Source organism: Hemitrygon akajei, chromosome 6, assembly GCF_048418815.1.
Source record: "Hemitrygon akajei chromosome 6, sHemAka1.3, whole genome shotgun sequence".
Classification (NCBI taxonomy): domain Eukaryota; kingdom Metazoa; phylum Chordata; class Chondrichthyes; order Myliobatiformes; family Dasyatidae; genus Hemitrygon; species Hemitrygon akajei.
In genome coordinates, this window is record NC_133129.1 from 11821451 (window position 1) to 11836962 (window position 15512).

Consider the following 15512-nt stretch of genomic DNA (forward strand, 5'->3'; position numbering starts at 1 on the left):
CTTATTAAGACGTGAGGCGTCCCTCTTCTTAATGCTGCCTCCCCAACACGCCACCACAAAGAAGAGGGCGCTCTCCACAACTGACCTATAGAACATCTTCAGCATCTCACTACAGACATTGAATGACGCCAACCTTCTAAGGAAGTACAGTCGACTCTGTGCCTTCCTGCACAAGGCATCTGTGTTGGCAGTCCAGTCTAGCTTCTCGTCTAACTGTACTCCCAGATACTTGTAGGTCTTAACCTGCTCCACACATTCTCCATTAATGATCACTGGCTCCATATGAGGCCTAGATCTCCTAAAGTCCACCAGTCAACGTGATTTTATTATAGCACTGTGTAGTAATATTCTGATAAAGGTTCACACACTAGGCATCTCTAGAAGGGAGAAGCTCTAGGAGCCTGAAGACCCACACCCAATGATCTGGTTTCCTCCCACAGTCCAAAGGCGTGCCAGTTAGTAGGTTAATTGGTCATTGTGAATTGTCCCTTGTTGAGACTTGGGGTGGCTGGGCAGCACAGTTTGAAGGGCCGGAAGGGCCTGTTCTGCGCTGTATCTCTAAATAAAATAACTAAATTAATGAGCAGGTGTACAGGTGTACCTGATAAGTTGCCACTGAGTGACCATCAGTAGTAGTAAACCTGATTCTGAGTCAATGTGAAACGCAGATGCTGTTCAACTTACTGAGTTCCTCCAGCAGACTGTTTGTGGCTCACCCATTAGTCTAAAATGTGAAGCATAAGTTGAGCTGCTGGAGGAACGCAGTGGGTCAAGGCAGCGTCTGTGGACAGAAAGGAATAGTCGGCATTTAAGGTCGAGACCTTCATCCAGGTCTCCTGTTCCTCTTTCTCCTCTACAGTACGCAATCTGAGTTCAGGATCCAGAAAGCATTAAAATTTATTGTCCTTTAGCTATATACATAGCACACATATAGCACATAATAACTTAGGAAAGTAAGAATTAAAACTACAAATGACAAAGTGCATAAATTAAATATTGTAGGGTAGAGTAGAAATTATCCAGTGACACTTCAAATGCAATTCAGCAAAGTTCTGAAGCCTAATGGCCTGAGGGAAGAAGCTGTTTCCCATCTTGACCGCTTTTGTTTTTATGCATCAGAGTCTCCTGCCTGATGGTAGAAAGTCAAAGAGGATGCTGGATGGATGGGTGGGATCTTTGTTAATACTAAGGACCCTGCGTATGCAACGCTCCTGATAAGTGTACCCAATGGATGGTAGGGAGATCCCTATGATCCTCCCGGCCTTCCTCAAAGTCCTTTGTAGGGACTTCCAGGGGAGAGAGGGGACAGGGAGTGTGGATAATTTTATAATGGCTTTTAATGTTGTAAATACATGCTGATATTTAGTATTTTATTCCATATCTTTACTGTTAATGTTATTTTAATTTAATTTTTTAGTCTGTATAATTGTTGAATGTCATTTTTGTTCCTGTTGCACCAACACACCATAGCGATTTCCTAATGCAGGCAGACATATATATAAGATGAATGAAATTGGTGTTTGATTGGAGTCCAAACTGTGGACCACAGCTCTCCATACCCCTTCCATCCATGTACCAATCCAAACTTCTCTTAAATGTTGCAATCAACCCCGCATCCACCACTTCTCATTCCACACTCTCACCACTCTCCCCATCATATTCCCCTTAAACATTTCACCTTTCACCTTTAACCCATCAGAAGGTTTATTGTACTACTGTGACATGTCAAAATTGCAAATAAATATGAAAATGTAGTGGTTTTGGCATTGATAACATTGAGTGGTCTAGAAAACTGGGAACCTGGTGAGAACTCCTTTCCCCAACTGGGACCCCATTTGGAACCCCTTTCTTCTGTTGGGTACCTACTGTAAACTCCCATCCTCCCTACTGCTGGGAACCTGGTGATGACCCTTGTTTTCTGTTGGGAACCTGGTGTGGACTCCTGCCCTTTTGTTGAGTGCTTGCTGGGAAACCCCAGCTTTCCCACTGCTGTGCTGGAAACCAGCCAGGAACTCTTGCCCTTCCTACTGCCCTGCTGGGAACCCGGTGGGAACTCCTTGACCTTTTTTGGGAAGCTGATGAGAACGCCTGCCCTCAGGTAGGAACCCCTGTTCTCTCCATGCTGTGCTGGAAATCATCTGGGAACCCTTACTGCTGTGGTGGGAAACCCCCGCCCTCTGTTGGGAACCTGGTGGTTTGCCCTACAGCGAGCAACATGATCAGTTTAATCGTAACCGTCAGATCAGTACAAACAACCTCACTTTCCAAGTACAAGTCCGTGACCGAACCCCGGGACAGACAGTGATGGAAAGAACCAACTCTCTCCGGGGTAAATGCAGACAGTGACCATTAAGCACACATATTCTAGTCTATGTGCTCAGCAGGACCCTGATAGGGTAGCGGTTAGTACACGGCTTTACTATGCCAGTGATTGGGGTTCAATTCCCGCTGCTGTCTGTAAGGAGTTTGTCTGTTCTCCCCATGACCATGTGGATTTCCTCTGGGTGCCCTGGTTTGCTCTGATTGCATATTTAACATTTCAGTAATATTTGAGTATATAGTGGCTGATTAATTATTCTTGTTCATAAATAATTCATTACGGGTTATATATAAAAATATGTGAATTACCTATGTCGTCACACTACCACGTGATATGCGTGCGCCTTGCTTAAAGTAAACTCGAAGTTAGACTGCATTTTGGACTCACATGTCTTCCTTTAAATTAGTTTAATGTTTTGAAGTTACAAAGTGTAACACCTTCCACATTCTAAAGACGTATGGGTTAGGGTTAGTAAGTTGTGGGCCTGCTAAGCTGGCTCTGAAAAGTGGCAACACTTGCGGGCTCACAGCACAAACTTGTGATGCACTTTGCTCTGTCAATGTTTTGATGTAGATGTGAGAATTAATGGTAATAGTTTACCAGACTTTAATGGAAACCGTACTGGATTACTAAACAAAAGGAAACTCCACAGCAAGATGGTGCTGGCGAGACACGGTGACTTTTTGCTGGCAGCTAATAAAACTATGGACTATTCTACTAATTATACTTTTTCTGGACTACAGTCACTGCAATCCGCAGCCTGTAGTTGCTCTTTGGGAGTTGTGCTTCTGAACCGTCTATACAATCTGGTGTTTTTGTGGTTTCCTGAAGGCTTCAGTGAACTGGACCCTCAAGAATGCAGGTACGGCTGTGGCCGCGTGGACCTCGGGCCGGATTGAAGCAGTGGAGCCTGGACCAATGGTGTAAAGCAAACTGATGTTTAGCCAACTTAAGTGCCAAGCCATATTAAAATGATCAAGGCGTTGAGGCCAAGAGTGAAGGACGAATTGATGTTCAGCTCACTGCTCTGTGAGGCTTCACTCCCCTCAGCACTGAACTGTCTCTATGACTGTGGCCTGCAGCCATCGGCACTCCCTCAGCACTAAATTGACTCTGTGACTGTGGCCTGCAGCCATCGACACTCCCTCAGCACTGAACTGACTCTGTGACTGTGGCCTGCAGCGATCGACACTCCCTCAGCACTGAACTGACTGTGTGACTGTGGCCTGCAGCCATCGACATTCCCTCAGCACTGAACTGTCTCTGTGACTGTGGCCTGCAGCCATCGGCACTCCCTCAGCACTGAACTGACTCTGTGACTGTGGCCTGCAGCCATCGACACTCCCTCAGCACTGAACTGACTCTGTGACTGTGGCCTGCAGCGATCAGCACTCCCCTCAGCACTGAATTGACTCTGTGACTGTGGCCTGCAGCCATCGACACTCCCTCAGCACTGAACTGACTCTGTGACTGTGGCCTGCAGCCATCGACACTCCCTCAGCACTGAACTGACTCTGTGACTGTGGCCTGCAGCGATCAGCACTCCCCTCAGCACTGAATTGACTCTGTGACTGTGGCCTGCAGCCATCGACACTCCCTCAGCACTGAACTGACTCTGTGACTGTGGCCTGCAGCCATCGACACTCCCTCAGCACTGAACTGACTCTGTGACTGTGGCCTGCAGCGATCAGCACTCCCCTCAGCACTGAACTGACTCTGTGACTGTGGCCTGCAGCCATCGACACTCCCTCAGCACTGAACTGACTCTGTGACTGTGGCCTGCAGCGATCGGCACTCCCTCAGCACTGAACTGACTCTGTGACTGTGGCCTGCAGCGATCGGCAATCCCTCAGCACTGAACTGACTCTATGACTGTGGCCTGCAGCCATCGGCACTCCCTCAGCACTGAACTGACTCTGTGACTGTGGCCTGCAGCCATCGGCACTCCCTCAGCACTGAACTGACTCTGTGACTGTGGCCTGCAGCGATCGGCACTCCCCTCAGCACTGAACTGACTCTGTGACTGTGGCCTGCAGCGATCGGCACTCCCTCAGCACTGAACTGACTCTGTGACTGTGGCCTGCAGCGATCGGCACTCCCCTCAGCACTGAACTGACTCTGTGACTGTGGCCTGCAGCGATCGGCACTCCCTCAGCACTGAACTGACTCTGTGACTGTGGCCTGCAGCGATCAGCACTCCCCTCAGCACTGATCTGACTCTGTGACTGTGGCCTGCACCGATCGGCACTCCCTCAGCACTGAACTGACTCTGTGACTGTGGCCTGCAGCGATCAGCACTCCCTCAGCACTGAACTGACTCTGTGACTGTGGCCTGCAGCCATCGGCACTCCCTCAGCACTGAACTGACTCTGTGACTGTGGCCTGCAGCCATCGACACTCCCTCAGCACTGAATTGACTCTGTGACTGTGGCCTGCAGCGATCGGCACTCCCTCAGCACTGAACTGACTGTGTGACTGTGGCCTGCACCGATCGGCACTCCCTCAGCACTGAACTGACTCTGTGACTGTGGCCTGCAGCCATCGACACTCCCTCAGCACTGAACTGACTCTGTGACTGTGGCCTGAAGCGATCAGCACTCCCTCAGCACTGAACTGACTCTGTGACTGTGGCCTGCAGCGATCGGCACTCCCCTCAGCACTGAACTGACTCTGTGACTGTGGCCTGCAGCCATCGACACTCCCTCAGCACTGAACTGACAGTGTGACTGTGGCCTGCAGCCATCAACACTCCCTCAGCACTGAACTGACTCTGTGACTGTGGACTCATTTTCAGGGACTCTGGCCTTAATTCTCTGTGTGTTATTTGTTTACTTTTTCAAATGTTTGCATAATTTGTCCTTTTTCTTGCACAGTGGGCATTTGTCAGCCTTCGTTGTGTGGGGCTTTCCATGGATTCTATCATGTTTCTTTGTTTTGCGGCTGCCTGAGAAAAAGATGAGTGTCAAGGTTGTACATGGCATATATACGTTGATAATAAATGTACTTTGGACTTTGAGGAATCATCATGAACTCTGCAAAGAAATAGAAGCTGTAACAGTGTTGAGTCATTTACAGCCTGGCTACAAATGCCAGATCCAACAAAATATCTGTCTGAAATTCCTTGAGCTTGGCTTGAAAGAACACTCAGTCCTCTGCCGAGCAGATACAAATTCAAGGTAATTGGCAAAAGAGGCAGATGGAACAGGAGAGAGGTTACTTGTATTATATGAGCACAGTGAGTTGTTTGGATATGGAGTGCATTGACTAAGGAGTAATGGAAGGTGGTCCAATATTACATTTCAGAAATGAACTCCACTTAGGAAAACAGGAAGTTGCAGCAAGGCAAGTGTTAACAATGTCCAGACAAGGACAGATTGCAGACAGCCCAGGCAGGGAAGATCTTTGAAGAGCATAGCTTCTCTTTACAGAGCAGATTCCGGGAACCATTTTTACTAATGGAGACAAAATAAGAATATAATGGAAGGAAGTGAAACACACTCATGCTAACTAAGGGACAATTGCTTTACTAACTTCAAGGTATCATCGGCTGTCAGCTTGTAGTTTCTACTGACGTTGAGCCTGGCCTCTGTGATGTGCTGCTCCCAATCTTTTTTTTCCCCCTTTTTGTACTCCATCAATGCATAGAATAATCTGGATGTTGTGTATCTCGGTAAATGTGACAATAATAAACCAATTCTGGATTACTTATCCTTGACGGACAGGAGTTTATGGATCTGTGGAAGTGAAGACAATGGATTGGACTTTCAAACAAGCGCTATCCCTATCATTGAAAGGATGAATTCATGTCATCACCAATCTTCCACTGCATACCCTACGAGGCAACATGGTACTGTAGTGGTTAGCATAATGCTTTACAGTGCCAGTGATTGGGGTTTAATTCCCACCGCTGACTGTAAAGAGTGTGTACGTTCTCCCCATAACCACGCGGGTTTCCTCTGGGTGCTCCGGTTTCCTCTCACATTCTAAACGTGTACGGGTTAGGGTTAATGAACACTGTGGGAATGCTATGTTGGTGCATGAAACATGGTGAAACCCGTGGGCTGCTATTTGGGATTGTATCGGTCGTAACACAAACAACACATTTCACTTCATGTTTTGATGTGACAAATCAAGGTAACAGGACATAGACCATTACAGCACAATACAGGTTCCTCAGCTTACAGTGTTGTGCCACACTTTTAACCTATTCTAAGGTCAATCTGACCCTTCTCTTCTACATAACCCTTCATTTTTTGATCATCTATGTGCTTATCAAAGAGTTTCTTAAATGCCCCAATCTATCTGCCTCTACCACACACCCCTGGCAGGGCTTTTTATGCAACCCCCACTCTCTGTGTAAAGAACATCACTTCTATACTTTCCTCCAATCACCTTAAATCTATGCCTCCTTGCATTAGCCATTTTCTCCCTGGGAAAAAGTCTCAGGCTATCCAGAATCCTTCAGTCTAATCTCTTTCATACCTTTGGCATGGGCTGTCCAGTGACTTTGCACATGAAGGTGACGGGCGTGCCCTCGTACAGCTTGACGTGCTTCAGCTTCCTCTCAAAGGCCGGGGCTGTGCACTGGGAAGGCAGCTCCTCGTGTGAGACCTCGTCATCCGACTCGTCCACCTTGGAGCGCTCCAGCCGGAACTCAATCTCGCTAATCAGCCTCTGTTCAAAGGTGGAGACTTTGTACTCCTGGGGGAGAAAATAAAAACAGCAGCCCCCACAAGAGAGAGGGTGAGACTAAGGAAAGAGATCTGACTGGCATCTAGCTGAGTCAATTTGTGTTTATGGTCATGTCCATATGTACAGTGAGACACAGGTCCAACGAAAAACCTGCTTGAACCAACACCACAGGCACATAGAGAATATGATGAGAATGACCTGGGGAATGAAAGGGTTAATATGCAGTATTGTGCAAAAGTCTTAGGCACATATACATAGCTAGGGTGCCTAAGACTTTTGCATAGTACTTTATTTGTCAACGTGGAGTAGAGGGGTGTGGGGTAGGTGGCCGAGAAGGAGTGCTGGGGGTGGGGGGTTGGCACGGATGTGGACACCCCACCCAGCCCTCAGACACCAGGCAAGGTCATTTGATCCCAAACGATTGGTTTATTGATCATTTACAGAATGTCCCTCTGGTGCTTCCTGCTCCCTCCCCTCTCCTTTCCCCTTCTCAGGGAGAAGAAGTCACGGTGGAGGAGTACAAGTACTTGGGTGTTCACCTTGACAACAGACTTGACTGGAAAGCCAACATCAAGGCTGTTTACAAGAAGGAGACAAGCAGACTCTGTTTTCTAAGGAAGCTGAGATCCCTCAATGTGTGCAGCAGTATGTTGGAGATCTTTTACCAGTCTGCTGTAGCGACAGCAGTCTTCTTCACTGCTTTATGTTGGGGGGAGCAGCCAGGGCTGCTGATGCAAAAAAACTAAATAAGCTCACCAAAAAGGCTGAGTCCGTCCTGGGCTACAACCCGGACTCTTCTGAGTTAGTGTTGGAGAGGAGGTCACTAAACAAACTGTTATCCATTATGGACAATCTGGCACATCCTCTCCATGACCTACTGAATAAGCAGCGGAGCCCCCTTTCGAACAGACTCATTCCGCTCCGCTGTCACAAGGATTGTTACAGAAAATCTTTCCTACCAAATGCAATAAACATGTACAACAGTTCCCTCTGTGCAACAGGACAACACACATCATAGTACAATAGTCTCTGTTTTATTATTTCATAAATTATTATTGCACATTGGTAAATTATTATTGTGTATATTATTATTCTGTACTTTATTATTAGTTAATATTATTATTGCCAAGTGCGTTTTTAAATGTTGCTGCTGTAACAAAATAATTTCCCACCTGGGATCAATAAAGTACTTATTATTATTAATATATATGTATTTTGATATAGATTGACTTTGAACTTTGAATTTTAAAAACAAGGATGTACTGCTGAGGCATTAGAGAGACTGCATTTGGAATATCGTGAGCAATTTTGGGCCCCTGCATCTGAGGAAGGATGTGCTGGCCCTGAAGTGAGTCCATTGCAGGTTCCATTAGAATGAAAGGTTTAACATCTGATGAGCACTTGAGGTCTCTGGAATGTACTCCATGGAATTCAGAAGGATGAAGAAGGATCTCATTGAAACCTACCAGATACTGAAAGGCCTGGATAGAGTGGACGTGGAGAAGGTCTATTAGTCGGAGAACCTGGGATCTGAGGGCACAGACTTAGAATAAAACTGAGACGAACAGGAATTTGTTTAGCCAGAGGGTGGTGAATCCATGGAATTCACTGCTACAGAGGACTTTGGAGGTCATGTCACTAGGTATGTTTAAGGCAGAGATTGGTCAGTAATTTGTTGTTAAGGGGATTAAGGGTTACAGGGAGAAGGCAGGAAATGGGGTTGAAATTAAATTAGCCCTAATTGAATGGAGAAACAGATTCAATGGGCCAAATGGCCTAATTTTGCTCCTTTATCTTACAGTATGGTCTAATGGTCTAAGAGATCCACTAACAAAGCCAAAAGGGAATCATGAGAAATCTGGGTTGGAGGAACGGGGCTGCTCTGTGTTGTTCTGCTGAGCAGTATGAGCACGCTCTGTTGGCACCGGAATGTGTGGCGACATTGGGGGCTGTGCCCAGCACGTGCTTGGGTGCACTGGTTATCAATGCAGGTGACATATTTCACTGTATGTATCTATGTATGTGTGATAAATGATCTGGAATCTCTTGCTCCAGAGGGTGTAGGAAAGTGATGGAGGCAAATAGCAAGGACGTGTGAAAAACAACACCAGATTGTTAACAGGAAAGTCAAATAGAAGGGTACACGACAGAATTAGGTGCAGAAGTGAAACTTAAACTCTAGCCTAGATTAGTTGGGCTGAATGGACTACTTCTGCATCATAAAGAGGATATAACAACACATATCTGTGCAGCAGGAACTCAGGAGTTATAATGTCGGACGACATGGATTCAGCCCTCTGACTCCATGCCAAACTTAATCATCTATCTACACCAATCCTATTCTAATCCTGTCCATCAAATGCTCCTCATTTCTGGAATAGTTCTTATGAACCTCCTTTAGCCCCTTCCTCAGCAAAACTGCTCACAATGCTCCAAGTGCAGTTTGACCAATGCCTTGTAAAGCCTCAGCATTCCATTCTTGCTTTTACATTCTCGTCCTCTTGAAATGTTAAATGAATCCTTCCATCATTCCAAAACCTTTTTCCCGGTTCCAGTACAGCCCGTTGTATAAACATCATTCCTCATTTAAGCAAAAACATCCTCATCTGTGGCAGCCCAAAAAAATCCCCAAAACATAATGTTCTGGCTATTTCAGGAGAAAAATACACTGAGGTTTCATTATCCATGTCTAATGAGAAAATAAATCCTAAGGAAAAGAAAGAAAGAACCTAATTCAAATTGAAAGGTAAATGATTGCCCCCACTGAGGACATTGTTACGCTCAGCTATCTCCTTATTATTCCCAAAGGAAATGTAGATAATTTAACCAAGTTATAAATCTGTCCTGCATTAGCAGAAAGGTTTCTCTGGTATGGAACTAATCAGTTTGTCTCTGTCAATAGAAACACTTTCTTAAGCTAGACAGGGCCTAAAACATGAGGTAGACAGGGCTTCAACCACAAAGTAAACAGGGCTTCAAACATTAGGAAGATAGGGCCTTAAGCTTGAGGTAGACAGGGCTTCAATCATGAGGCAGACAGGGCCGCTCTCAAACATGAAGTATACAGGGTTTCAAATATGAGGTAGACAAGGCCTCAAATATAAGGTAGACAAGGCCTTAAATATGAGGTAGCCAGGACCTTAGATATGAGATAGACAGGACCTCGAACATAAGTAGACAGGATCTTAAACATGAAGGAAACCTACCTGGGCCACAGGGTCCTCCTCAGCCTCCTGAAAATTGAAGACAGTGGCAACATTGTCTGCTCCCAGTAGTCGGCGCGCCATCTTTTCTTCGTAGGTCAATCTCTGAAGGAGGGTTGATGGGGGGTGGGGAGGTGGTGAGGGAACATGGAGAAGTAGAGGGAAACAAGGCACAGAATGAGTAATATGAGTAAATTAATCAGCCTTAGTGCTTTGGAGTTCCATGACAAGACAATGCAATTACATGACACACCACAGCAATGCTTCACCCCTTGCCTGAGACCATGAACCTTGGTATTAGAGTTCCTGCATCTAACAGGTCAGACAGCATCTATGAAAATGAATAAACAGCCGATGTTTCAGGCTGAGACCCTTCGTCAGGACCCAATAATGTGTCTTGGCCTAAAATGTTGAATGTTTATTCATTTCCATATATGCTGCTTGACCTGTTGAGTTCCTCCAGCACTTTTTGTGTGTTACCATGGATTTCCAGCATCTGCATAATAGCCTGTCTTTATAATTTTCTGCATTTAATCTGTCTGCTCCTGTTGGATTTCGAAAAACTCTTCTTTCATGTTTCTAAGTTCTTTTGAACGTAAGCCTAATTGGCCCAGTATTTCTTCATATGTTTAACTGCATTGGAAAATGGAGAAGCAATCTCATTGAACTCTGTTTCTGGCTTCGTGGAAGCTGCTTGACCTGTTGTGTGTTTCTAGCATTTTGTGTTTTTATTTCAGATTTGCAGCCTTTGCAGTTTCTGAACTTAATCAAGATCTGTTTTAAAGTTGAACTTTCTGTGGTGTTTCTCAAGATCTTCCGATGTCCCATACCACTTTATAATGTTATGCATAGCAAGATCCATAAATTTATGAGTACAATCTCAAGCAGATCATCTTTTTCAGTTCCAATTCATCTCAAAGGGCTGATGCTTTCTTTTTTCCACCCTCAAATCCGAATTTTGAAGCATTTGATGGTTCTGGGCCTGTACTAGCTGGTATTTAGAAGAATGAGAGGGGATCATATTGAAACCTACTGAATATTGAAAAGGCTCGACAGAGTGGATATGAAAAGGGTGTTTCCTACAGTGGGAGAGTCTAGGACCAGCAGATATAACCTCAATATAGATGGATGTCCCTTCAGAACAAAGATGAAGAGGAATTTATTTAGCCAGATGGTGGTGAATCCGTGGAATTCATTCTGAAGACCAAGTCATTGGGTATATTTAAAGCAGAGGTTTATGGGTTCTTGATTAGTCGGGGGGGGGGGGTCAAAGGTTACAGGGAGAGGACAGGAGAATGAGGTTGAGAGGGAAAATAAGTCAGCTATGATCAAATAACAGAGCAGACTCGATGGGCTGAATGGCCTAACTCTGCTCCTATATCTTATGGTCTTTTCAATAGTACCTTGTATTTATATAGCGCCCCTGACGTTATAAGCCTTTCCAACATCACCAGAGTATTATCAATCTCAGGTTGTCACTTAGAAACTGCGGTCTGTTGTACTTGCTCTTTAAGGACACTGAGAACGAATGCTGGCAGATTTCACAAAATTGTATATGACAGCTAGAAAGCTGAATGTGGCAGATGCTGGAAATCTGAAACAAAAACAGAAAATGCTGGAAATGCTCAGCTAGTCAGGCAGCATCTGTGGAGAGCAATAGAGTTGAAGGTGTAGCTTGTTAGTCTGCTAAAAGGCTACTAATAGGGAATATTCTCTCTTTCCATCTCCAATGAGGCTGCTTGACCCACTGAGAGTTCCCAGCATTTTCCATCTTTATAGGGGATTGGTTTGTCACATACCAAGATACAGTGAAAAGCTTTCCTTGCATACAGATCAGATCATTACAATGGAGCTTTGTGCTAGAACTAGGTAAAGCAATAACAGAATCAGGGGCAACCTAAATGAAGCCTATCGAATGGTGGAAGGCCTTGATAGAGTGGATGTGGATGTGGAGAGGATGCTTCCTATGGCGGTAGAGCCTAGGACCAGAGGACACAGCTTTAGAATAGAGCAGTGTCGTTTTAGAATGGAGATTAGGAGGCGTTTCATTAGCCAGAGATGGTGGATCTGCAAAATTCATTGCCACAGACAGCTGTGGAGGCCAAACCTTTACGAATATTTAAGACAGAGGTTGATAGATTCTTGATTGGTCAGGGCATGAAGGGATATGAGGAGCAGGTAGGAAATTGGGGCTGAGAGGAATAGTGAATCAGTCATGATGAAATTATGGACCAGACTTGATGGGCCAAATGGCCTAATTCTGCTCCAATATCTTACAGTCTTAGAATGCAGAACAATGTAACCATTGCAGAGATAGTGTGGTGCAGGTAGACAATGAGGCACAAGATCACAATGAGATTGTGAGGTCCAATTATTTAGAGTTCTACGGTGACTGGCTGAGAATGGTTCCATGGGAGTGCCGCAATGCTGTCATTGAACTGTGGTCCTTTGTTCTGCAAAACACTTTCAAAGTGTCCCAACATTGTGGGAAATGCAAGTCTGTAATTTCACATTTATTTCAGGAACTCTGTAACAGTAGGAAATGAGTCCAGCTCAGAAGGTTCTGACACCGTTGGTTATGGGCTCCTCATACAGTGGACTAAAAGCTTGGTCAGCAACCCCACTAACATTGCTATGTGTGGGGAATGCTATTTGTAGGCAATTCCGCACCCTGATCTGCCCAAGGCAGGAATTTGAATTTATGACCAGTGTATGATTATATCTCACCGCCGCAACCACCCTCCACTTTCATTTGCAACACTCATTATTCCTCCTTTCTCAGAGTTAACCCATAAGAATTTGGATTTCAGAGGTGCAAAGAGACTTGGGAGTCTGAGTTCAGGATTCCCTTAAGGGTTAACTTGCAGGTGAGCCTAAAGAACCCAATGCTATATTAACATTTGTCATCAGTGGCGGGTTCTGGGGATGATACCACAGACCAAAGCCGAAGGTCGACTGGAAGTCTGACACCATCTGTGAGAAGTTAGTACCATCTTCCCATGAGTGCATGGGCTTCCTGTGGGTGCTCCTGTTTGTTCCCAGAGTCCAAAGACATACCTGTTAGTAGGGTAATTGGTATTGTAAATTGTCCTGTGATTAGTCTAGGGTTATACAGATGTGTTGCTGGCCAGTGCGGCTCACTGGGTGAGAGGGGCCTGTTCCGGATTGCAAAATAAATGAACAATAAGTTGAGGTCCAGTGGTTGAAGCCCAGAGTCTGTGAGCCTGAACGTCAATGAGAAATTCAAAAACCCAAAGTCTACAAGTTCCTGAGTTCACTGGTTTACTGGAGGCTGGAGGCCTGGAACTGGCTTCTCCTGGGATTAGAGGTGTGTGTGTGTGTGTGTGTGTGTGTGTGTGTGTGTGTGTGTGTGTGTGTGTGTGTGTGTGTGTGTGTGTGTGTGTGTGTGTGTGTGTGTGTGTGTGTGTGTGTGTGAGTTTATGTATGTGTGTGTGTGTATGTGAGTGTGTGTGTGTGTGTGGTAGGAAGGTACACGGGCTGGTTTTGCTGTTGTTACTGCTTCTGTGTACTGTGAACATCATGGGTAGCCTATGTAACACTGGAAAATGTGGTGACACTTGGCTCGGTTGTGCTGGTTGTTAATGCGAATGAGGCACTTCACTGTGTGTTTCAAAGTGCAATGTAATAAGTAAGTGAATCTGAAAATTTGTTTCAAGGGGACTAGGATATAAAAGCATTACTGAAGCTTTGTAAGGCATTGGTCAGATTGCATTTGAAACATTATGAGCAATTTGGGTCCTGTATTGAAGGAGAGATGTGCCAGCATTGATAAATGACCTCCAGAGCAGTTCAAAAGAAATCCAAGACAAAAAGGCTTATTAAAATGTGTGCTACGGAGCAGAAAATAAAACCATCCATTTGAATCTAGTTGGAGAAATAATTTGGAGCTGAGTGAAGTGCAAAAGGTCATTTGATTGGTTTACAATTTTTCAGTATGAGACTGGAGATTTTGTTTGTTGGCCATGGAAAGTTCTGGCATTGGTGGAGGCATCTGCCAATCAATGGTGGGGGGGTGGGTCATTGCCAGTCATGTGATTGAACCTCTAGAATACATTGAATGAGAGATAACAGCTCTTCACTGGATTCAGGCGGGCAGATCTCAATGGGTTGTAGAACTTAATGGCCATGCTGCAGAAGCTCACTCTCTATTTCTTGTTCCTAAAGGTGATCCTCAGTCCATAACCAGCTAACCAGATGGCACTACCAAGAGAATAAGCTTGAGACTCAACTGCTGTCAGAGTTTTGAACCAATCGCCTGGGACATGCCCTCTTCTCATTGTTACCATCAGGGAGGAGGTATAGGGGCCTAAAGAACCATACTTAATGTTATAGGAACAGCTTCTTCCCCCCGCCATCAGATTTCTGACCATTCCATGAACCCATGAACACTGCCTCACTGTACTACTGCCACAAAACAACAGGTTTCATGACTTAAGTCAGTGATAGCAGTCAAGACTCAGATTTTCATTCTCAGTCTATGCTGTTACCTGGCCGTTGCTCATCCGGTCATCTTTGAAGCGTAGTTTCCTCTCCAGGTCCTGAATGACCGCATCCTTTGTTCCCTGGATTTCTTCGTCTGTTGCCAGGCGAGGAGTCCGGCTGTTTCTCTTCAGGCTCTGCGGAATTCTGTAAGAAGCCATTGGGTTAGGACTACTTCAGGCAAGATGGCCAGTGCTGGAGAGCTATAGCAAAACCAAAAATGCTGAGAATGCTCAAATGGTCAGGCAGCATCTGTGGAGAAAGGAATGAAGAAAAGGGGCCTGAGGGGTAACTTCCTCATGCAGAGGGTGGTGCGTATTGTATATGGAAAAAGCTGACAGAGGAAGTGGTACAGACAGGAGTAATAGTATCATTTAAGAAGCACTTGCACAGGTACATGGATAAGGAGGGTTAGAGCAGGGGTCCCAACTGAGGGGTCCATGGCACAAAAAGACTGGGAAGCTCCGTTTAGAGGGATATGGGCCAAATGTGGGGAAATAAGTCTCGGTTAGCCGGGAATCTTGGCTAGCACGGAAGTGATAGGCTGAAGGGCCTGCTTCAGTGCTGTATTCCTCTGTGACTCTACGAATCAACTTTCAAGGTGGGAGACCAGTGTCGTCCTCAGAAGATTAAACTCTTTCTCTCTTCACCGTTGCTGCCTGACCTGCTGAGTGCTTCCAGCATTTCGTGTTTTCAGCCGTTTCCAAACCTGATTTCTGTGACACGCGCACATTTTCACTTGATGGAATTGATTACTAACGGGGATTCCAAAAGCAAGTAGAAATAACATTAGTTGC

At 45.4% G+C, this 15512-nt stretch overlaps 1 protein-coding gene across 7 annotated transcripts in view; it reads right to left on the reverse strand.

Annotated features, from left to right (window-relative positions):
• Positions 1-15512, reverse strand: part of palld (palladin, cytoskeletal associated protein) — a 490195-nt gene that overhangs the window by 45230 nt on the left and 429453 nt on the right. For all 7 annotated transcript variants that reach the window (XM_073047881.1, XM_073047880.1, XM_073047882.1 and 4 more), the window contains 3 exons: positions 14724-14862; positions 10219-10320; positions 6803-7021 (listed from right to left, as the gene is read on the reverse strand). In XM_073047881.1, the coding sequence (XP_072903982.1) occupies positions 6803-7021; positions 10219-10320; positions 14724-14862 (460 nt within the window). The remainder of the gene's footprint in view (positions 1-6802; positions 7022-10218; positions 10321-14723; positions 14863-15512) is intronic.